The 24,726-nt window shown below is 41.6% G+C and overlaps 2 protein-coding genes across 2 annotated transcripts; one reads left to right on the forward strand and one right to left on the reverse strand.

The window, feature by feature from the left end:
- Positions 1–47: 47 nt before the first annotated feature.
- Positions 48–6,927, reverse strand: LOC125292277 (zinc-binding protein A33-like). Its single transcript, XM_048239493.1, has 6 exons — positions 6,351–6,927; positions 2,079–2,174; positions 1,789–1,992; positions 1,420–1,442; positions 1,225–1,343; positions 48–544 (listed from the first exon to the last, which is right to left on the reverse strand). The coding sequence occupies exons 1-6, from the start codon at positions 6,753–6,755 to the stop codon at positions 48–50; spliced, it is 1,344 nt and encodes a 447-aa protein (XP_048095450.1). The 5' UTR covers positions 6,756–6,927.
- Positions 6,928–16,605: 9,678 nt separating this feature from the next.
- Positions 16,606–24,272, forward strand: LOC125292278 (toll-like receptor 1; the record flags this gene model as incomplete). The annotated part of the gene is made up of 3 exons (XM_048239494.1): positions 16,606–17,188; positions 17,882–19,073; positions 24,254–24,272. Coding segments are annotated over exons 1-3 (1,794 nt in total), but the record flags the coding sequence as incomplete, so codon positions are not given.
- Positions 24,273–24,726: the final 454 nt, after the last annotated feature.

Genomic DNA, 24,726 nt, shown 5'->3' on the forward strand with positions numbered 1-24,726 from the left:
CCCTACTGTCACTAAAGCCTTCACTGGTAGGATCCTCAGAGAGGAACTTAATGGAGAGTAAAAAATATGGCCCAGTGAAAGTGTGTGTGAAAGTGTGTAGGTGTGTCAGGGTCAGAGAATGACAGCTTTCCTCTGTCCCAGTCCAGCTGCACTCTGATCCTCTGGAGTTTCTGCTGCACTGTGACGAGAGTGGAGGAGCATGTGCTAAATGACGAGAGTGGAGGAGCATGTGCTAAATATAGATCTCCACTAAAGTGCACAATGTACAGTCCACTCACTGAGCTGTAGTCTCCCTTCCTCTGGCCAGACTCTGTCATCACACCCACCTCCCACAATGTGTTCTCTCCAACCTCCACATCCCAGCAGTGAGTCCCTGAGTTAAAGCCCTCAGAGCCCAGGACACTGAAACAATTATCAAATCTCTCCGGGTTATCAAGGTCTATAGAATAAAGAAGGTCTATAGAATCAGCATGCCCCACACTGGTCAGATCCTCAGACACGGGGAGCAGTCTGAATGCGGTGTTGGGATCCAGAATCACAGGAGCTGCAGAGAGAAAGAACACACACATGAGTTGAACACTGAGTGATGTGTGATGAGGATGTGAATGATGGTCATTATCAATAGGGCTGAGTGATGTGTGATGAGGATGATGGTCATTATTAATCGGGCTGTGAAGCAGTGAATAACATAATAACAGCCAACAATGTAATAATTTTGACAATTTTTAACGTAATAAATTGTCAATAGCGTAATAACATTTCTGAACCAATCCAGACCAACCAGAATTCCTATTTGACCTATCATATATATCATATATCATATATAAAATTTATATCATATTTGTCGCTTTGTGCCAAATCCCATAACCATAACCATATTGCAGCCATTATGCGCCAGAACACTTGCCACACACCAGTTTGAGGTGGAGAGTGAGGGAATGAATGGGCCAAGTACAGTGGGGGATGATTAGGTGACCAGGTTGTGTGCGACAGGTTGGGAATTTAGCCAGGACACCAGGGAACCCCCTACTCTTTGTAAGAAGTGCCATGGTGTCTTTAATAAACACAGTGGGTCAGGACCTTGGTTTAACGTCGCATTCAAAGGACAGTGTCTCCTGCAGTCAGTAAACATTTTAAGGAAGAGTAGCTGTTATGTTTTACAGTGTGTTATTTTGTGATGTGTGTGTGTGTGTGTGTGTGTGTGTGTGAGTGTGAAAGACTCACTGTATTGAACAATGTCCTGCATCTTCTCCCAGACTCTGAACTTCAGGTTGCCCAGGTGCTTTGCCACATTGATCAGAGCTCCTGAAACCCTCTCTGGATCCTGCAGTGTGCGGCGGGCTCTGGAATAACATTCAGGAGTCAGTGCTGCTGTGGGTTTGGGTTCAGAACCACAGAGACAGGAGGTAGATCACTCACCTTTTCTCTGTGCTCTTGCAGTTCTGTGAAATGACAAAGGACAGCATATATATTCAAAACTTGCTCAACGGTTCTATTAAATTTATTGTGATAAATTATTAAATGTTTTGCCCATTTTAAGCAGCAGCAAGTTTCTTTTTAATCATGGAAGACAGCTCCATTGATTTCAATACACAGCTCAATATAATCCCAACACATGACCATCAATATAAGACTAATACATAATCCTCAATATACACTCAGAAAACACTCCGACTTCTTCCATCAAGCATGCACATTTTCTATGCAAGTAATGTTGTTCTCATTTATGTACCTTAACAGCCATGTATGATCAGACCTTGAGATGCATGGACAGTGGCTGGTTCCTACCTGCAGGAATGTGATGTCATCAGCTCTCAGCTCCTGTTCTAATGCTGTGATTGTGTCTGAAAGAGCTGAGATGTCCACCATGTGACTTTTCTGGTCCACTTCCTCCCTCAGTGCTGCTATCCTGGCTGCCTCTTCATCTCGTAGAAACTGGTGAAGTTTTTCAAACTCTTCCTGGATCAGCCTCTCAGTGTTTAAGGCCTGTGTCTAAAGAAACACATATTATTACCATTTTATTATGTGACATGAAGTATGTCATTTTAGTATTTCCTCAATGTGAGTATTGTCTTTACCTTAATGTGTTGTGCTGCTTCATTACATGTGCATTTAATTTTTTCATCTATTTTCATGTTTTCTTTCAGCTTGCCTAGCTGTATCCTAAGTTCCTCCTGAAATAAGGATTATAATGACTTACATTCAAACAACACTATTATTATCATGTCTGAAGTACAACATCTTGCATCTTGCTATTTGGAGTAATTCAGAGATTCTTATTTTATATTTCAATTGAATTCTGGTTATATCCTGCAGTTAGCCAGAGTTACCAGTCAGAGAGCTATGGCAACTCTGGTTTGATGAGGTGTGACATACTGTGCTGTGGGCATAGAAAGAGGAAGAACAGTAGGGGGTGTGTAAAAACCATCCTTCACTTAATCTTCATTCATCGATCTTCAATCATTTCTCAAATGACTGATGTCTGATTCAGAGAAAACAAACGTAGCCTATGCTTACTAAGATCATTATTCACAGCTGAAATATTCATTCTTCTTCCATATGACGAAAAGTCCTTTGTACAGCATAATCCTGTACATTATGGTACAGTTGGTTTTCAATATACCCCAGGGTAATAATGATGATGTACAAAACAGCCGACTAAATGTTAAGCATAATACTTCATATAATGTTCCTTTTAGGATATGTTTATTGAAGTCTAGTCTAGTGGCTAGCCTCTCTAGCTAGCATATCATTTTTACACACTGTAGGTCCATCGTGAAGTGCTTGTGGCTAAATGGATAGAGGATGTGCTTCATTTATTTTGAGCCATCTTGCAAAAAAAGAGGGCCTTGGCCAGAACCTATATTGAGGGGCCTTGTCATAGAAAAGTTTGGGAACCCCTGATCTAGCCTATAGTTCGTCATTCTCCATTCATTCTGCACAGCGGGATTCAGATATCTTTTTCAGCTGTTTTCTGTCAAGAATGTCCAGTGGCCTAAACATTATTCTATCTTATCTTTTACATTATCCCTATCAGGTGTTCTCGGCATCTGTACTGCAGCACTGCCACCAGTCATACCCAGTCATCAAGCAAACAGGTGCGTTCTGCAACTCCATGCATGACTGGACCGCAACTCTAAATATGAAGATGCAAGTTCCCTTCTTTCAGAGGATAACTTCTGCCTCTTAATGGTGTGTAGTGCAAATTTTATTTTCCTCTTCTAGAAAGGTACAATTGGGCATTTTGTTTTGTAATTATGGGAACACAAAATAATCACTTGATTACCTGTAAGGAATTGTTCAGTTCACTCAATGATAGGCCTCAGTGGCTATAAGCCAATGTATTTTTTCACTTCATAGGCTCTCATTGACGTTTCATGTCAAACCTCTAAAACATTCAACTGTGTGCAGTTTTTAAAAACTATTTCATAAACCTCTCCTGATATTGATCATTGGATTTTAAAGGGACACCAGGCAACGTTTTCGTGTTAATTAATCATCTTCGTAAGTCGTTATATGATTAAATGACTCATTACGGGGCGAATGAAGGCTCTCTCGCCCGCCCCTACTGCCTGTAGGAAGAATATCCCACTTGCAAGTTCGGTGTATCCTACCCGCCGACCGAAGCAGGATCAGTTTACAGCACAGAGGCAGGCTAACTAAATGCTAGAGATTGTTGCAAACGGTGTATAATGGCAGAGCCGGGCGAAGAAGCAGTAAAAACCCTTGACGGAAGACGCAAAGGAAAGGAAAAGAGCTTCAGACCGAGCGAGGGGGAGTTTCGTAGAGAAAAAACTGCATCAGGCTTGCCTGGTGTCCCTTTAAAGCTCTTTTCCAGCACTACGTTTCATGTAAATGCTATGTTTACCAAAAATGAACCGTAATTATGTTATGCATGATTATAATATTCAAACTTGAATAACAAAAAAATGGGTCAATTCTTTTTACAGAAAGTTAGCTGGTACTATCCTCATCATGTCCAGAAAGTTTGGTCTTTGGATTTCTTTTGTTGCCGAGATATCATTGCTTATGGTTTTCATGGCTGGATGATTTTTTTTTACCCTATTAGTCTATTATGAACATAATACATAACATAATAGAGACATTGATAATGGGCTAAGCCGAAACGTTTGTTTCCCAGTTTTTTGTCTGTAACCTCGGCTCTCAATACAAATTTGTGTTAGTATCAAGCCCTTGAGTGCGCCTCTGCTTTTTCTACTGTAAAGATCATTCTGAGGCATTTGTAAATGAAAATGAAAAAGAGGTTAAAGTCCCCAAATACACTTAAATAACAATTATGTTAGTGGTTTATGTCATGTGAAAAGAGGTTAACAGAGGGTTTTAAGATATGTTACTGGTCTTTGGCACATGAACATTGTAAAATGTTTTTTCCTGTTGAGGTACTGTACTATGAGTCAGAATACAGGTAGGACCAGTTCTGTGATTGATTGTAATGTGTTTCCATCTTTTACCCTCCTCTCAGTCACACCCAGCAACATTCAAATCAGACTCATTCCTCCCACACAGAATTGGCTTCCTGGTGGATGTGTGGACTATTCTGTACCATCCCATGGATAACTAAGTTTGCTCTTATCTGAAATGTTTTACAATAAAATCAACATTAAAATATAATACACAAATAAAAATATATTAACCACAACTATACTAAGTGCAGTGCTGTGTCCAATAGCCCAATGAATCAGAATCAGATTGTGCTTTAATCATAACGGAAAATGAAGACGAGAAAAACATTCCCATGTATAGCAGAGTGCAGAGCTGTAGCTGCCTGGCTTCTGATCCTGCTGTAGCTGCCTGGCTTCTGATCCTGTTGGCTGCAACCTCTGCTGGACAGTAGAGTTGCCACACCAGACAGTAACGGAAAAGGTGAGGACACTCTTGATGGCAGCTCGGTACAACTGCAACATTCCCTACAGGCCATCCCAAATATCCTCAACATTCCTACAGGCCATCCCAAATATCCTCAACATTCCCTACAGGCCATCCCAAATATCCTCAACTGATGAAGGAAAAAGGGCCTCTGGTGGGCTTTAGGGTTTTACATTCATTAGCAGGCGCTTTTGTGCAAAAAAAAAAACATACAGTATGTAAGGGATACTTGACGCGAGGAGGTGTCCTGTTATACAGAATTAATGGACGAGGGCAAGAGGCAAAAAACTCCCCGACGCTTGGCCATATAATTCTTTATAACAGGACACCTCGAAGGCCATTATCCCGCTTATCACCCGTTTGCCACTATAGGCAATAGTGATGCCTTTATAGCACGCAAAGGAAACACGCGGTTCCGTATAAAAAGAAGCCGACTTGTTGTAGGCCTTTCTTTGGCCCTATAACAGGGATCGCATGGACAGTTAACTTGTTTACAATTGATTCCATTGTTGCAAAGCCTGCTTCCAGGCTCAACCGTCGTCCTGCTATCGTTGTTATAGTTACCATTCATAAGCATTGATATGGAACGGTGATTCAACTTTTTTCCAGATCTACTTCATAGGTGTCCCATTATTCAGAATTAATAGCCACCCCACCAGCCAATCAGAAAAGAGTATTTCTTCTCTCCAGGTGATACATTTTAACAAGGACCAAACAAAACATACATAGAGCTCACCCCTACCTTCAGTATTCCCAGAGAAATTCCACACAAGGTTTTATTTTTGCTTGGAGGCAGGCTGCTCCCACTTTGTTTGTTTCCAGTTTTCAGAGTCTGAGCTGACTACAGACATCATTTTTTTTCCATTGTAAACACTGAGCTAGCGACGGTAGCTAGTGGTCATGAGGAGATGATTGCTGAATGTGACAAAAAATGTTCTGGGCTTGAAATTGTGTAAAATCCCTGACTGCGCCTTTAAATAACATACAAGAAAATATAGCCGCAAGGGGCAATGGCAGGCCCGAGCACCTCCGGGCCGCAACCCGTGACATTTCGGAATCCAACAAAGCACTGACGCGGTGCGTTTGTGAAATGTACATATTTGATGTTTTTAGCATGCTTTGTATATCAAATCTATCATGACCCGATTTACCCCATCCAGCAGGTCTCAGGTCAGCTCTTTGCCTCTGATGAAAATTTAGGCAAATTGGCAAAGTTTTGTAAAAGCACTCAGTATTACAATGTAACAACTATATGTAGGTACCCACAAATACATAATGCAAGTACAATGATAGTACCTGATAGTACATGTTGTTACACAGGTTGTACCACTGTACCTAATTAGGTAAGTACACTGTAACAGCGACACATTAAAATAAAGTGTTACCGTAACCCTTCTCCATTTGAAAAACAATAAAAATGTTGATCACAAAAAAAAGAAACACAGATATGCTTTAAATCTTACCTTGTATTGTCTTGATACCTCCACAACAGGACTGAAATGGTGATTCTTATGTTCCCATGAGTCTCTGCACACCAGGCACACAGGCTGTTTATCCTCCAGACAGAAGAGCTTGAGTTTCTCACTGTGCAGACTGCAGAGCACATCAGACCCTGCTGAAGCTCTCGGACGTCTCTCCTGTAAGAAGGTCTCACACAGGTTCCTTAATGCCAAATTAGGAGGTGGTTGAGTTTGTGTGAATATTGTACTACAGATTGGACATTCCCTTGACCCTTTGGTTTCCCAGAACTTCTGCAGACAGACTTTACACACACTATGACTACACGTCATGATGACAGGATCTGAGTAGATATCACAGCACACAGGACAGGACAAATCCTTCTCGGTGAAAGAACACTGGGAGGCCATTTTCTTAACTCACAGTAAAGTCTAGTAAAGTCACAGCAAAGAGATGCCACCTAACAATGACGTCCTGATGGAAAGGAGGAGAGTCCTTGAGTTCTTCCTTTAGTCTTTCAGATCTTCAGTCTGAGATGTGGATTGGTAATTTCTGGAGCCACAAATCCAAGTGATTGAGTCTAAGTGTTCACTTGTGCTCTAATGTCTGCTTCAGGAAAAGAAGTCAAACTAGAACAGCTTAACTCTCATTTTCAGTGAAACGAGATCAGCTAACTTTCATTTCCTGCTTCAGCAAGAGGCCGGACTACAGACACGCAGAAGCCAGAGGGAGGAGCCGTGAAGTGGCATAAAGACTGTGATTGGTTAGTGTAGTCGCATGCATGGGTGTGTAAAGCAAAGTTCACTCTGAGAACGATACACCCAGACCAATGCATTCTGATTATGCTTACATTCAGATAAATGGACAGTTATATTTGGCCTAGAATTGAGGAGTCACACCAAAGATTCTCCACCTGAACTGTTTGCATTCAGAATAGAACGCATAGGTTATAGTCTCAAACAAGGCTGTGTGTTCATTTGACCGAGTTCATCTCTCTCCACACTGTGCTCCACGTATGATATTGTTTATTAGTATGAGGGTATTGCTTATTAGTATGAGGGTATTGCTTATTAGTAGGATATTGCAAGTGTGCAGTATGATGGAAATCATTGTGAGGTTCTTTTCAAAGGAAGTAAGATCATTGGGATAAACACATTGTCCCCATTCCCAGCAGGCCTTGTTCCTTTGTGAAAATGGACAATAAATAAAGAAATTTAATAAGTTGCAGGTATTTTTTTATTATTATTTCTAACTCATATTGTAGCCTATGTTGTAACATCTGACCGAGTTGCTGATGTGATCGCAGCTTATTTACAATATAAGTATATGTATACTGTATATACTCTTTTGATCCCGTGAGGGAAATTTGGTCTCTGCATTTATCCCAATCCGTGAATTAGTGAAACACACTCAGCACACACACACAGTGAGGTAAAGCACACACTAATCCCGGCGCAGTGAGCTGCCTGCAACAACAGCGGCGCTCGGGGAGCAGTGAGGGGTTAGATGCCTTGCTCAAGGGCACTTCAGTCGTGCCTACTGGTCGGGGTTCGAACCGGCAACCCTCCGGTTACAAGTCCGAAGCGCTAACCAGTAGGCCACGGCTGCCCCTCAATATTGCACGATGAGCCCGAGTACTGACGGAAGGTGGCCCATATCGGGAGCTTGGAAGTGGGCCCCCTTTCGCGCCTGGGCCCTGGTGCAGCGCACCGGCATCAGCGTCGGTAGCTACGCCCCCTGGTTGACAGCATAAGACACCATGGTGATGCAGTGATGCTAAAACAGAGCCACTTTCGTGTCACAGCATACCTTGGCTTTGAGCGCAACCAGACCTCTCAAGTCTCACGCATTGAGCGTGAGACACACGCATTTCAATGACTTCACACGCCACACGCCACACATGGCATTTCTCACTCCGAAAAAATGATTAACTTGCCCGCACAGAAATTTCTAAGGGCTATATTTACAAACGTGTCACAATAACGTTGCTGTCTGTGCGCTCACTCAGTTCAGAGAGCTGCTGTTCAGTTACTAACCTATCGGCCAATCAGAAAATAGGATTTCTTAACCAATCAGGAAATAGTTTTGTTTTAATGTGGGTCCTCTTAACGTGGAGACTGCTGGTCCGCTGGAGTCTTGGAGTGAAATTAGGCCCGGTGCGTCGTCTGATAATTTGTTGCGCAGTTGATCAAGATACCGCTGGACCGACAAAAAGAAAACAAACGTTTCTGCTATCGATGTAATTAAACATGGAGCCATACAATAAAGTGGTGGTATGAGCGCTCATTCAATGCAGGCGCTCTGCGCTGAGAGAAACTGAAACTAATCGATAACGTTGGTATCAAAGCCGGCTTCAACCTGTTGAATGCTATTTAATTGTTTAACGACACTTACTAGAACAACGTTGATTTTTGGAACTTCCATAGAAACAGAGCAGAGACTGTATAACACACTGTATAGCACTGAGTATTGTATGGTCAAATTTGAATATAACGTGGCCAAAAGCTAGCCTTCTTTCTATCTGTTAAAGATCAACAGATCAGTGATTTGCGCCTATCTGCTCGCCAAAAAAGCTGGTATTGTGTTTCCTGAATCCTTACATTCAGGCATTCAAATTAAACTTCATTAAAAACATGAATTTTTTTCTCCATTTCCTACCAATGTATGATGCTTGCATGAGGGAAACATCCCAAAACAATAGCACCCATATCATTCTTGCTGTTTTGAGAAGTATTTATTTTCTTATGCAAGCATCATGCAACCATGCAAAAGCAATGAAACTAATTATATCTTACATTAGTAAAGCAGTCCTCTGATGTGCATGTCACAAAACATTTCAGTGAAAGTGCATGTATAACAATATAGGCATAATAATGATTGTGATAATGATAATGACAATTTGATTTGGGGGGGGGGGTTGGGTACGCGGTAGATGAGCCCTATGACCCCAAAGTCTGCCATGACTGGGCCTCAGGTCAAAGAAGTTTGAGAAAGGCTGGTCTACATAACCTGCATCAGATTGAGGTTTGCAGTGATGCGCCTGAAGGCACGGGTTGAGGACCCAGTCAGTTATGTCACAATATGCACATTTGTTTAAATTCATACCTACGTAATCACCATGACCAAAATTTTACCTTTTTTTTTACTTTGAATCTTGAAAAAAAAATATTGACCTAAATGCCGACCCATTTTTTTAAATTTTTTTGGCTGTTACTGCAAACAAGAATATTTTTAAAGACGGCCTCATGACTGTGAAAATGGCTGACATTGAACCACAGTGCTTTAAATGGGAGCCCCCAGTATCAGTCATCAAGGCATCAAAATCTGCCACAAACACTTACAACTCACAACATCACTCATAAACACACACACACGGACAGAACCACCACTGTTCAAGAGACCATTTTGGGGCTAAACGTGCTTTTTCTCATTTGGTTGTTTTCTGTTTGTTTATAGAGCAGAATGAGCCACTGCTGTTCAAAGGGCCCATTTGGGTGAAATTATTATTATAATTTATGTTATTATTATTTATTATTATTTACTATAGGGTTCTAGAATAAATAAAACAGTGTGTTTGAAATAATGGAATTTGTGCTCTCTCATGAAGCTGGGTCTATGGGACATGGGGAGGGTGGGTCTGTTGATCGGGGGGAGGGGGCGTGGCACCACGAGTAGTTCAAGCAGACGTAGGACTTTCATGTACTTCGATCAGGGGGGAGGGGGCATGGCATTGGCACAGTCCCCTGAGAAACAAAGTCTCACTCCTTGCAAACTTCAAAACTTGAGAGCCCTGAGCGCAACATACTTCGCTAACCCACTAATCGAGCTTTGTAGTATACCCCACTGGTCTCCTTGTTAGACTATTGGATGTCTGTTGATCTTTGGGTGTTGTAAGAATACTGCACCCAAAGTACCATCATTAATGTGTGACAGGTTCCATCCCCTATTCCAGGCGTATCAGGTGCTGCATCAGGCAGAAGGGTGCTGTCCTTCCAAACCAACCAGCCTCGCAAATCATTCATTCCTACCAGTATTACACTGCTGAATAAGCTAGGGAAAATAATTTGATCCTTTCTGTGTGATAATACTGCACTTTGGTATAATATTAAAATATCACTGATGATATTGCACTTTACTATACGATGACATAGAGAAACATGGTGTATGTTTGTTGTGTGGGGTTGTTGGAGGGTTAAGTTGTCCTGTCGTCTGTTGCCTGTCTATCTGACGATCTGTGGTGCAAGATAAATTTTCAAAAGGATCAATACATGTCTATCAATCTATCTATTAATATTTTATTCTGAGTAATATATGTTCCATCTTTCTTTATTTATGTGTGTGTTTACATGTGTTTCATATGTGTTTGCGTGTGTGTGTGTATGCTTGTGTGTGTACAGTGCCCTATGGCATTACTGCCAATGTTTGTGGTACTAGTGCAGTGCCCGTTCAAACATGACAATAATGTAGACAGCAAATTTCGATTTTCGTTACCACCGTGTAGTCAAGCCTTAAGCCATACCCAAGTAGCCTAAATCGAGGTAATGTTTAATTATGCATGATTTATTTTGTTATTGAGTTCGTAGGCTGGGATTACTCTCGGCAACAATTATGTTTAATGGTAGATCCTGCTTTTTCAGAAGGGGCGGCAGGCAGAGCGATGTACAGTGGTAGAGCGACGCACAGTGGCTGAAAGTGGTACTAAAGCTTCACGCAGCTTCACGCCTCGTAATGCGCGAATGAAGTGGTCATTTGAAAGTGATGCCCACTGTATGTGTGTGTGTGTGTGTGTGTATTGTCCAGGTTTTGTATTTGTATGTATTTTTTGACATATTTTGTGACCTGACGTAATTGTGCTGTACTGTTACTGAAGTGTGCACTAGTAAGATCCTCAGAGGAGAGAAACCACAGCCAATATTCAAGTATGGAGACACTCTCTCAGTGAAAGTGTGTGTGAGAGTGTGTAGGTGTGTGTTATTATCAGGGTCAGAGAATGACAGCTCTCCTCTGTCCCAGTCCAGCTGCACTCTGATCCTCTGGAGTTTCTGTTCCACTGTGAGAAGAGTGGAGGGCTGTGGTGTACTCTTCATCTTCATCATACTCCACAAACCAACTTTCAATCTCAGAGAAATAGTAACCCTTCCTCTGAAGGGACTCTTCCATCACACCCACATGCCACCATGTCCCCAACCTCCACATCCCAGCAGTGAGTCCCTGAGTTAAAGCCCTCAGAGCCCAGGACACTGTGATAGTGATCAAACCTCTCTGGGTTATCAGGAAGCTGCTGCTCCTCATCACTAAGTCTCACACTGACCAGCTCCTCAAACAGGATGAGACGAGAACTGCAGTGTTGGGATCCAGAACCACAGGAGCTGCAGAGAGAGAAATACACCATACAGATACATTACAGACTCTCTCTCTCTCTCTCTCGCTCTCTCTCTCTCTCTCTCTCTCTCTGTTTCTCTTTGTGTGTTTTAGTCCTTACTATATTGACTCTGAACTTCAGGTTGCCCAGGTGCTTTGCCACATTGATCAGAGCTCCTGAAACCCTCTCTGGATCCTGCAGTGTGCACTGGGCTCTGGAATAACATTCAGGAGTCAGTGCTGCTGTGGGTTTGGGTTCAGAACCACAGAGAAGAGAGAGAGACAGGAGGCAGATCACTCACCTTTCCACTGTGCTCTTGTAGCTCTGTCAAGGAAAGATGGGCGAAATTAAACATTTTCCTGAGACTTGGAGGTTCCTCTATACAACACAACCAACTTAGTGGGAGGAATCATGTCAACTTTGAAATTATGCTTTGTATTCAGACGTCTTTAAATCAAACCATAAATAGCATTATTTGTAAATACAAACTTGTAATTCAGGATTGACAAATTCAACATCCAATCAGTAGGCTACAGCAGAAGATAATGAATGTATAATATGAATATAGTTGACGTGTTGAAATGAAATGAAACTGAAATATATGTAAGACGTAATGTATAGAACGCTGGTCATTATAGGAAAATCAGTCCCGACAGGGCGAACCAGACCCCGTCACTCCAGCGGAGGGGTCTTGGTTCTTCCTGAAGGGACTTATTTTCCAATAATGACCAGCATTCTATACATTATCCCGCTTATTACACGGCTACTTGAAAAATGAAAAAATGAACTTCACACAATATGACTCTTTTCATTTATTTGTTACCGTTTCATCGTGGCTTTTGCAGAAACACACTAGTTCACAACAACACATGCTGAACTTGAATTAAACATTCTTTAGAACACAGCTACTTTCACTTTTGAATGAAGTTCCACTGCAAGAAGTAACCGGACTACTTGCGGGAGTGATATGAAAGACGTGAATTAGAAGCACAAAGCCCATTTTCCTTGACAGCGGTCTGTTATACTCAGCAACGGTCTGTTATCGAGAAATAGCAGACCACCGAACGTTGGGAAGGCCCATTCAAGTGAATGGAGCATTCTGCAACATAATGAAGAGCTGTGTAATATGAGTGCTATAATGATCACTAGCACATATAGTCAGGCATCATGCAAAGCCCTGTACCAAATAGTTATTCATGCACTGATTATACTCTCCAGCAATACAATATATGTCTATATATTACAGTCTAGTACAGTATATATTACAATATATGTCTGTTTCGAAACCGTTCATGTGACGTCATCAGCTCCCATATCCTGTTCTATGGCTCTGATTGTGTCTGAAAGAGATGAGATCTCTCTGCTCATCTTCTCAATCTTCTCCTTCATCATCTGACTCTTCTGCTCCTCTTCCTCCCTCAGTGCAGCTATCCTGGCTGCCTCTCCATCTCGTAGAAACTGGTGAAGCTTCTCAAACTCCTCCTTGATCTGCTTCTCTGTGTGTTGGGACTGAGTCTGTAAAGCCACATCCCGTAAAGCAGGTTATTGTTAAAGGTTCCAACATTACAGAATCATTCAACATTTTCCATAATCAGACATCTTATTTCATAGGACTCAATTACTAAAGGGCATGCAAATAATCAAAATGTTCAATGCACTACCTTAATTTGTTTCACAGTTTCATCACAGGCCAGTTTAGCTTCATTGAAGACCTTCAATTTGTAATGGAAAGGCTGCAGTCTGACCTTGAGCTCTTCCTGCAAAGGGTACATTTTAGTTCACTTGCTAAAAAAAAACCCTTGTTGAGTTGTTTGTTTAACCAGTAAATATATCATTTCATTATGGAAGGGCATGTAGCTGTGAAAAGAGAAAAAAAGAATATTATGATGCACACATTCCTACAGCAGGAGGATTCTCCCCAGGACAATAAGACAAACTATCAAACTAAACTAAACTACTAATCAATTTTTTTTTGTGATTAACTTTTTATTAGGTTTTTAGTAAACACAAAGACAAAACAAAAAACAAACAAACAAACAAAACCGTCATCCTCATAACACGAAGTCAGGGAATAGTGGCCAAAGGGGGTCTAAACTACTAATCAATGAGTCCCTGTTCATTATGTGGTTTATACTTTAGTGTGGGAAGAAATCAGTAGCTACAGTAGGAGCACCCACTGATAATAGAACAAAAGTAGAGACACTGTGTGTGTATTATGGGATACACAGACTCATACAGATGTGAAACAAAAGGTAAGAAAAATTACATTCACAATATCACTTTAAAAGGCATCTAGCAAAACAGCTACAGGGTAGGGAGCAGCATTGGCCACTTCCTGGTTGAGCACTACACTGGCCTAAACTGAAGGGTCAGCAACCTCATATCCACCCCAGCACATGCAGGGCCCTTGGGGCAGTGCCACTCTGGATGCAGGGCACACCAGCAGCAGCTCTGGCAGTGATATGAACTGACTATGGACACTGGGGGATCCCCCCTCATCCGGGTTTATGGAGAGATGCAGCCGCTGGCCCAGGACATGAACCCCACATGGGCCAGCATGGCACAACACCAGTGGAACATCCAAGAATCATCTGCTGTTGTGTCCTGATGGACTCCAGGACAATGTTTGACATTCAGTGCCATCCGATTGCCCATCATTTGCCAAGTCAACAGCTAGACAGTTAAAATGTAAATCCTCTTTGTGCTCACATGATAAGACTATAGTGATTAAAAAATGCATATTAGTTGTACAATGATAGACATTTTAAAAATATATTTTTAAAAATAAGACTTCAAATAGTGTATTATGGGTTAGCAGGCCTGGCATACCTGAGGTGAATTTTTCAATTTCATAATAAGAACATCTGCTGAGTTTTGCGGCATTTCATCTCCCAAACACAGTATCCCCTCTTCTTGATAAACCAGTAAATCCACCAAAGGTTAAAAGAACTATACTGTTCTATCCGCATTCCTATCTGTCCGTGTTGCGCAATATCTCACTCAGTAAAGGCAAAAGGGATCAGGAGAAATGTCTAACAGAAAACAGAAGGTCATGCTACATTACCGTGGTTGTTGGGGCCTTAACAGACAGTCTTTTTTTGTGGAGTCGAATGAAGGCTAATATATCATGAATGTTACAGACATAAATATCTTAGCCCAAGTTACATAAAATTAAGTGCTGCGCCACACTCCAGGCACACAACATTTGTGTGTGTGTGTGTGTTTGTGGGTGTGAAACAGGCAGTGCCTCCGCAAGCCCCTAGGGGGCGTCCTACTCCCACCAGCACCAGCTTATCCCTCTCCTCTCCTCTCCTCTACTCTACTCTACTCTGCTCTGCTCTGCTCTCCTCTACTCTACTCTACTCTACTCTACTCTACTCTCCTCTCCTCTCCTCTGCCTCTCCTCTCCTCTACTCTACTCTACTCTCCTCTCCTCTACTCTCCTCCCCCTTCTCTCCTTTCCTCTACGCCTCCTCCTCTCCTCTCTTCTCCTCTCCTCTCCTCTACTCCTCTCCTCCACTCACTATTCGAGACTTGTGTGTGTGTGTGTGTGTGTGTGTGTGTTTTGTACAGATTCACAGGTTGAGCATGTTTTTCTTTTCATTTAAGAAAATAAATCCTTATGTTCTGAGCACAAAACGCTGCCCATATCTGCTTTTCATCCTCTTTACAGCTTCTGCAGTTTCCTTTCCACGCCCAGTGTCTCTGTGGTTACTTTACAAAGAACAAATGCTCATCGAGGAGTTGGGTTGGACTGTTTTTCATTTCAGGATGAGTGAGTCTCTCATGCATACGGTAACAGTTTTAGGTATGTGTAGTCTGTTTGCCAACCAAATGGGAACTGTGAGCATAACAAGCATTCAACCCTTGGTGTGCCCCACAAGTTCAAGGTGCAGGCTAGCAGGTAACAGTGTAAGCAGACATCTATTTACTTAAAAGGGTGAGGTTTGCAAAAGACAAGTGTAGTGACATGCTTGTAATTCTGATCATGCATGTGCACCAAGAACATTCTGATACAAGGATTAGATTGTTTAGGTTTAGTTAAAGAGGGAACTGTGAGTAAATAGGCCTATTGATATTAATTAAGGAACTAGAAACAGAGTTATACATCAGTATTGCCTTTTTTGTAATTATTTCAGGAACCTCTGACTGACACAATGAATGTAGGCGGCCCTTACAAAAAAATATGACCACTAACCTTTGTTGTGTTTGTCCAATGCCCTGTCAGGTGCATATACAAGTAGAGGTGTGTAGCTGATGGTGATGAAATAGCAGTTGTAGAGAAAGATGTTGAAGGTGAGACGTACTTGTTTGTCAGACAAACAATATGTAAAATACAGGTAGGAGAGGTATCAAGAAAGACAGCCTACTTGTATTTTATAACAATCTATCCTTCAGGACGATACACTGAGATTTCCCTGAGGTCTGAAACCTTGTGATTGATAAGGTATTGTGAGTAATGTTATGTGTTGTGCATTACTAGGACAGTTATTAATGTATCATGACTCATAAAACAACATTTGAAATAGATGAAATAGAATTACATTGCTACTTGTACTGTTGATTGTTTAAATGTCAGAAATGTTTATATGTCTGCTGCTACTACTACAATGGATATTGAATATTTAAACGGAACATTAGAGGCTGATCATTTGATTGCATCCAAGGATTAACAAAGTCAATCTGATATTGAAAATCTAGAATCCATTAACCCCCTTATGAAACCTATTTTCATATCTTTTTTTGTTTTGTACCATGAGGACCATGGCAGACCTGCCCATCAGTGGAGCAAGGGCACTCATTTGACATTATACAACTCTCAACCCAGTAGGCCCTTCCTATTTAATGTTGACTTTTCCTAAATTCTTCTCCATCCTCTCTTCACCTTTTGTTCCAGGATGGATGTTTCCCTCTGGTCTTCTCTGCTGTTGTCCTTCCTGCTTATTGCGTCTGTGTGGATGAAGGAAGCAGCTGGCACATGCATCATGCCTGATAAAGATCGAATAGATCTCTCCGACCAAAATCTTACCAGCATGCCTTCAAACCTGCCAAGAAACACCCAGGATTTGGATCTCTCCTTCAACACCATCTCCACACTCACGTCAACAGACCTGGCCAGCTTGTCAGCCTTATGCATCTTTAAAATGTCCAATTGTGGCCTGATCTCGATCTCGCCGGCAGCATTCCAAGGAAACCTTCACCTGCAGGAATTGGACCTCTCCTTCAACATGCTCTCCGCGATCCCTGAAATACAAGGACTGCCCAAACTCAGAATTTTTGACCTTTCTGAAAATCTCTATGAATCTTTCGCCTTGGGCCAGTCCTTTCAACATCTACAGAGTCTCTCTTCCCTTTCTCTGGGGGGCCGACAAGTGTCACGGATGAACAAGTTCGACTTGAAACCTCTCACACGTTCCCCACTGCGGGAGCTAGCTCTTCAAGCTGGGAATGACCTTACGCATTTCAACACAGACTTTCTGGGTTATCTTTCAGGGCTAAAATCATTAACACTTCAGATCAATTTCTGCAAAACACCAAAGCTATTTGAAGAGGTTCTCTTAGATCTGCAGACGTCTAGTGTGGATACACTAAAAATTGAGAAATTTCTCCCAGAGTTCTGCAATGTCTCAGCTAATCTCACAGATGATCTCAGAAACCTGGGGAAGCTCCGTCACCTTACTCTGAAGGACACGTGGTTAACCAGCTCACTACTCTCACAGGCTCTGGTCAACATCATCCAGCCTCCACTGCAGACTTTATCGTTTCTGAATTGTTCATATAAAGAAGACTCGAAGGGCCTTGAAATCCTCTCTGTCCCTGACCTCAGTAAAATTGGCAATCTGCGAGTTGTGACTCTAAACACTATTCACCACTATCAATACAGTCCGATGCACGCGTATGTGAATCTATCACTATTTCAGGGTTTAGTAAAAGCGGAATTCCTGGAAACTGGACTGAGTGTACCAGGTAATATTTTACGTGGTGTCATAGGTGATTTATCAACCTTACAGACTCTGGATGTCTCAAATAACAACCTGGCCTGCAATAATTTGTTTGTAAAATTAAACAGATTGAATGTCCTCTCGTGTTTGAAAGAGCTTATTGTTAGAAATAACAAGTTACGGAGCCTTAACACAATAATTCACTACATAAATCTCCTCTTCATACATCTAGAGACTTTGGATCTGAGTTTCAACCCCATCGAGCTGCCTGACCATACAAAGGTGATTTGGCCCTCGCACCTGAAAAACCTCTCATTGAGTGGGAACCTCCTTGGGAATCACCTGTTTGATCATCTCTCTCCACACTTTGTCAGCCTCAATCTGACCCACACGGATATCACAAGTGTGAACACAGATGCTCTCCAGCCCATGAAGGACCTCAAGCAGCTCCACATGGGCTCCAACGCAATTCGAGAACTTCCCCCTGACCTCATGTTACCGGCCCTAGAGGAGCTGCATGTGGACCGCAACAGTATCAGCACATTCAAGCTTGAGACTTTCAGAGGACTGCCGAAGCTGGAGAAACTTAATGGTGCAAACAATCCATTTGTTTGTGACTGTAACCTCTACTGGTTTGTGCGTGACTTTAATAAAACATTGCTGGTGGATTGGCCAGCGGCGTATAACTGCTACTCCCCCACCCACCTCAGCGGAACACTGCTCAAGGATTTTCATCCCAGTCAAGTGGCTTGTGACCCACTGAGCATGTTTGCCATTTGTTTTACAGTAGTCTTGTTGGTGTTGATTTCTTGTGGAATTGTGTTTCATTTCATGGATGGAGCCTGGTATGTGAAGATGCTATGGATCTGGCTGAGAGTTAAACAGAGGAGTCGGAATAAAGACAGGCGTCTGGAAAGTTCCACTTTCAATTATCACGCCTTCATATCCTATAGTGTAAAAGATGCACAGTGGGTTCAGTCTGAATTGGCGCCCCATCTGGAGGCTTCAAATTTCCAACTGTGCCTCCATGAGCGAGATTTTGTCCCAGGCGAATGGGTCATTGACAACATCATCAACTGTGTGGAGAGCAGCTACAAGACAGTGTTTATACTGTCACAGAGCTTCGTCCACAGCGAATGGTGCAACTACGAGCTGTTCTTTGCACAGCACCGGGCCATCGGTGTTCAAAGGGACTCCCTAGTGTTGATTCTGCTGGAGCCCATCCCGCCAGACTCTCTTTCCAGAAAGTTCCTGCGCTTGCGATCCTTGCTCAGGCAACAGACTTACTTGCCGTGGCCCCAAGAGGAGCCTAAACGGCAGCTGTTCTGGGCCAGTTTGACAGCCATGTTGAGGACTGGAGATAAGACTGTGGTTGCAGACAAGAGTGCAGTTTTGCAGCAAGTGGCAGGAGACATAGCAGATCTGTGCCATAATGAAACAGAGTATGCAGATCATGATCAGTTATTGAAAGACTGAAATATTAGATATAAATGCATGAATGCGTATAATATTATTTATGTTGTGCCTTGCCAATATGCATAATGTTTGGAAATCCAGTCATAAAGAGGAATTCCGGTGATTTTTCACATAGAAAAGGCAGGCAGCTACAGCAATACAGCTCTGGGGGCATGTTCGTGAGAACCCATTTTCATATCTTTAGAGTTTAGTGCTGTATCTGCCTGGAAATCACTGGAATTCCCCAATAAAGGCCCATTCACACCAAGAACGATAACGATAATGATAACTATAACCATAACGATAAAAGCGTTCACACTGAACAACGATAAACAAAGTCTCTCCTTGTGTTAATGAATGTGATCGTTAATGAGTTAATGTGTTAATGAATGTCGTTATCGTTATAGTTTATGTGTAAACGTTGTCATTCATCGAACAATATTTATTTATAGTTATCGTTATCTTTATCGTTCTTGGTGTGAATGGGCCTTAAGACTAAAATGTTCTCAGATGCTTTCTGCTAACTAATCAGATGCACTCTGTCTTTCAATGTCTTTTAATTATTCTACTTTATGTATTTTAATTATTCCATTTTATACAATTCACTTTTTAAACTATGTTTACACATTTATATTATAGATTTATTTACTATTATTCTTTGCTTTTTGTTTAGGTAAAGCACATTGAAATACCCCTGTGTATGTATGAAATGTGCTACATTCATAAATTTGCCTTGCCTTGCCTTGCCTTACAAAGACTCACAGCATCACAAATCTAGCTCAGGATATATGGTTGCAATGTGGCTACATACAGCCACTGATGGTGCGGATCTGATGTTATAAGGGAGGCTGTTCCAAAGCTTGAGTGCTCTAACTGCAAATGATTGGTCACCCCTGGTTGACAGTTTACTTTCTGGAACAACTTACAGTCCCAGCTGATGTGTAAATATGGTTATGTACAGTGTAATAATGAATTAATCTTATATGACATTTGACATTTGTCAATGTTGTAATGCCTTAAAACTATAAATATTTCTCTTTTTATGGATAATAAGGTAACAATGTTGCTCTTGGGTGCTCCTTTTGTTGGCCCCCCCCCCCCAATCCCAATCCCAATCCTCCCCCACCTTTCTTATGCAGCCCTTGCCACTTAATCTACTAAATCCCTCTTCTACTGCACTTTTTACCCCCCCCCCCCCCATAAATGCTCAAATAGGCTGACACCAGACATAATTTCACTGCATTTCTTGCTTCCAGTAACTATATGCATGTGACAATAAACTTCCTTGTATCCTTGTAAAGTACAATCTTCCTTTACCCATGACGTGCATGTAATGTATGTGAGTATGCACATGGTGGGTGTGTGTGTGTGTGTGTGTGTGTGTGTGTGTGTGTTTGCGTGCTGCAAAGTGTGTCTCTGTGAGTGTATCAGATGTGTTACATTTACATCAGACTATACACGTTTGTTCTTCCACACTGTCCACATTGAGTTAAAGACATATTGATTACACGTCGTGATTTGGAAACAGATCATGTCACACCCCATGTTATGCACGCACCTGTCACTAAAATTACGATACACATTCTTAAATATGCATATGGGTCTCTTAAATCCCCCTTTAGATAATGACATGCAATCAATAGTCACTCTCACCTACACACGGAACAAAGGGCTCCCTGCTGTGTGTGAGACTGGTGTGTTGAGGGATAAAACTCTTACATCCCAGGGTGTGTTGAGGGATAAAACCCTTACATCCCAGGGTTTGTTTACCTGCAGTCACTGCAATCACAGCACAGATCCCAGAAGAGGCTTGTGTTCCATGACAAAGCGGCTTTGGGAGCAATTTCTGAGGAACCCTAAATGCTGGGTAAAGTTTCTTTACCCATACAAGAATCGGTAACACTTTATGGTAAGGGTACATGAATTAATTAATGATTTATGCCTTACTTCATTCCGTTATATCTTATGAATCATCAGGAATTTACATGAGTTCATAGTCTCTCATTAGATACAGGGCTAGCCACCCATTTTGAGGGGTATACAACAACAATCCCAAAAAAAAAAAAAAAAAAAAAAACAAAACAAAAAAAACACAAACAACTAAAGCAAAACAAAAGGCCAATAATTTACACTATTACTGTGCATTAGTGTCTATTGAATATGTTTTTAAAGAAATGCTGCCAATTTGATGTTTAACTTGATGTTATACTTGATAAGTATTGATAAATGGTGCATTGCCACTTTTAAGAGAGTCTAAAGTTCTCATAACGTCCTTTTGCCAGCTATTAAGACAATGGATAAGGCTGATAGGCACTCTAGCCTTGTTTGTTTGCACCACATTGACAACACAATATTAAGTTATTATAAGGAGCCTTCATTGTTAGGGATGGAAACATGTAATGAGTTGCTGCTAGCATGACATTTCTGTTTGCAGTTGGCCATTAAAAAAGTTGGTATGAACATGGTAGCCACCTAGCTATCTGAATGGAATAGGCTATGTTTCAATTGGCATTAGGGTTTAACAAACGCTTAGTTAGTCTGTTAACATTCATATTTGCAAGCCTCCAAGTACAGACGCCATCACTTTAAATCCTACCTGTTGCCTTTCACTGTCCACTTATTTAACTGCTGTTGCATCCCTTGACATGCCATCTCCTTTTCCCTCTTTCTTTTTCTATTTTTAGTCGCCAACAGCTTTTTTTTTTTGCGGTATCCAATATTTTTCCATAGATCTGCAACTCACTACTCAGAGGGGCCATCTGCTCGCTTCAACGCCACGAAGCCCCCACACCCTCTTTCTATGTCAAAATTCTATAATGGAATCTTATGAGATAAGGCACCTACTCTAGCCTGTTAGTCCTCTAAAATGTTATAGAACATTGAGAAAATGTTGAAATGATTTAGAAACGGACAGCAGTAGCTACATATAGAAAATACCAAATATATTATTTTATTTTTTTACCATCGCTTTATGTCTCCTATGGAAAACCCTTCTATGCCCGCGATATAGCGCATACCCACTTTTTGCGCCACTGATTAGATAGATAGATAGATAGATAGATAGATAGATAGATTTAGATAGACTTTATTGATCCCCAAGGGGAAATTCAAGATTAAATATAGCCGCAAGCGGCAATGGCGGGCCCGAGCACCTGCGGGCCACAACCCGTGACATTTCAGAATCCAACAAAGCAATCATGTGGTGCATTTGTAAAATGTACATATTTGATGTGTGTGCTATTTGTTTTGCATGTTATTTTCTGGCACATTTACTTGTTTGGCCAGGTGGGGCTTAATGCAAGGCAGGCCCATTGTGTGTCATCATAATCATAATATAAATTAACCTGAGAAATTGAGATTATTCATTTTAAGCAAAGAACATTTCTGAAACACTTTTTGGCCATATGGGGGCGGTATATTAAGCATTTGAATTACACATGTGAATATCATCACACTAATGATATCCAATATTTTGCAAAGTTTCAGATCAACCAATATAGGCATTACCAATTTCTGGCACATTTTCCTGCTTGGCCAGGTGGTGGCGCTATGCCAGGTAGGCCCATAGGGTCTCTGGATATCATCATAATTATAATATCTATTAACCTGAGAAGTTTCAGACCATTCATTCAAAGCATAGAGCATTTCTGGCATGTTTCCTGTTTGGCCAGATGGTGGTGCTATGCTAGGCATGTGAATTATATGTGTGAATATCATCACCATAATGATATCCAATATTTTATGAAGTTTCAGATCAATCACTTAAGGCATTGTCCATTTCTGGCACATTTCCTACTTGGCCAGGTGGTGGCGCTATGTCAGGCAGGCCCATTGGGTGTCTGGATATCATCATAATCATGATATCTATTAACCTGAGAAATTTCAGACCATTCATTCAATGCACAGAGCATTTCTGGCACATTTCCGGCTTGGCCAGATGGTGGCGCTATGCTAGGCCTGTGAATTATGCATGTGAATATCATCACAATAATGATATCCAATATTTTATAAAGTTTCAGATCAATCACTTAAGGCATTGTCCATATCTGGCACATTTCCTGATTGGCCAGGTGGTGGCGCTATGCCAGGCAGGCCCATTGGGTGTCTGGATATCATCATAATCATGATATCTATTAACCTGAGAAGTTTCAGACCATTCATTCAATGCACTGTGATTTATGACACATTTTCTGTTTATGTGGTGAGATATTAAAATCATATCAAATATATTACAACATTCCAAAATCCATTCACAATTTAACATCAGTGACATCTTGGCATAATGTTTGCCAAATTTCAAGTGAATCTGACAAACCGTCTAGGAGGAGTATGTTCAAATTGATCATGTGACATCAGGATAATTGTCATTCTTTCTGTTGCCAGTTGGTGGCGCTATGCCAAACATGCATTATGGGCATGTGAATATTATCATTAACATGGTCTTTAATGACCTGTGAAATTTAAAACATTTCAAGCCATGCATGGTGAATTATGACACATTTATTGTTTGTGTGGAACGGTATTAAAATGAACAATTTCGCCATTTTGTCAAATTACAACATATCAAAAAAAGGCTTCACAATTTAGAATCAGGAACATCTCGGTGTCATGTATACCAACTTTGACATGAATCGGATCAACCGTCTAGGAGGAGTATGTTAAAATTGATCATGTCCACAACGCACAAATTCTCAATTACCTCACTTCCTGGGGTAACCACCTCAAAATATTTGCCAACCACGGGATCAGTCACCTAAGGGGGCGCTAGCAAGTCCCTGGGCCATGCCCAGGGTCAAGCTCTTGTACCTAACTGCGATGCGTGACACCTGACGTGTGTGCCAAATTTCAAGAGTTTTCGACCATGTTAACCACCTCAAAAACAGGAAAGCAAAAAAGTGGAATAACAATAATAATAATAGTGAAAAATAATAATCCTTACAAAAACAATAGGGCCTTGCGCCCTTCGGTGCTCGGGCCCTAATAATAATCCTTTCAAAAACATCTTTGTGCTTCCTCCCCAGCATACCACTGCATAGAAGAGGACGCTGGCCACAACAGACTGGTAGAACATCCTGAGGAGCTTTGCTGCACACATTGAAGGACCAAGAGCCTCCTCAGGAAGTACAGCCTGCTCTGTCCTTTCTTGTAGAGTGTCAGTGTTGGCTGACCAGTCCAGTTTATTGTCCAGGTGGAGACCCAGATACTTTTGTAGGTGCTTACCACCTCCCACAATGGAGACTGGTAGCAGAGCGGGCTTAGACCTCGCGTGAAATCCACCACCATCTCCCTTGGTCTTTGAAGTGTTGAGTTGAAGGTGATTGAGTTTGCACCATTGCACAAAGTCCTCCACCAGGCTCCTGTCAGGTAGTCTGTAATCCAGGTTACCAGGTGAGCGTCCACACCCATCTGCAAGAGCTTGTCTCCCAGTCTGAGGGGTTGGATGGTGTTAAAAGCACTTGAGAAATCAAAGAACATGATTCTCACAGCACTTTTCCCCTTGTCAAGGTGAGAATGTGTCCTGTGTAGAAGATAAGTGATGGCATCGTCCACGGCCACTTTCTCCTGGTATGCAAACTGTAACGGGTCTAGTGCATGGCGTACCTGGGGTCTGAGCATACCTAA

The sequence above is a fragment of the Alosa alosa genome, chromosome 3 (assembly GCF_017589495.1).
Source record: "Alosa alosa isolate M-15738 ecotype Scorff River chromosome 3, AALO_Geno_1.1, whole genome shotgun sequence".
In the NCBI taxonomy this organism is placed as follows: domain Eukaryota; kingdom Metazoa; phylum Chordata; class Actinopteri; order Clupeiformes; family Clupeidae; genus Alosa; species Alosa alosa.

What these genes read in the sequence shown, in the direction of transcription:
- LOC125292277 (XM_048239493.1), bottom strand. Translation starts at nt 6,755, where the DNA reads ATGGCCTCCCAGTGTTCTTTCACCGAGAAGGATTTGTCCTGTCCTGTG. An exon ending in AAGCAGCACAACACATTAAG is followed by an intron (nt 1,993 to 2,078) that starts GTAAAGACAATA and finishes GTGTTTCTTTAG; the next exon opens with ACACAGGCCTTAAACACTGA. An exon ending in TGCAAGAGCACAGAGAAAAG is followed by an intron (nt 1,344 to 1,419) that starts GTGAGTGATCTA and finishes ATGTTATTCCAG; the next exon opens with AGCCCGCCGCACACTGCAGG.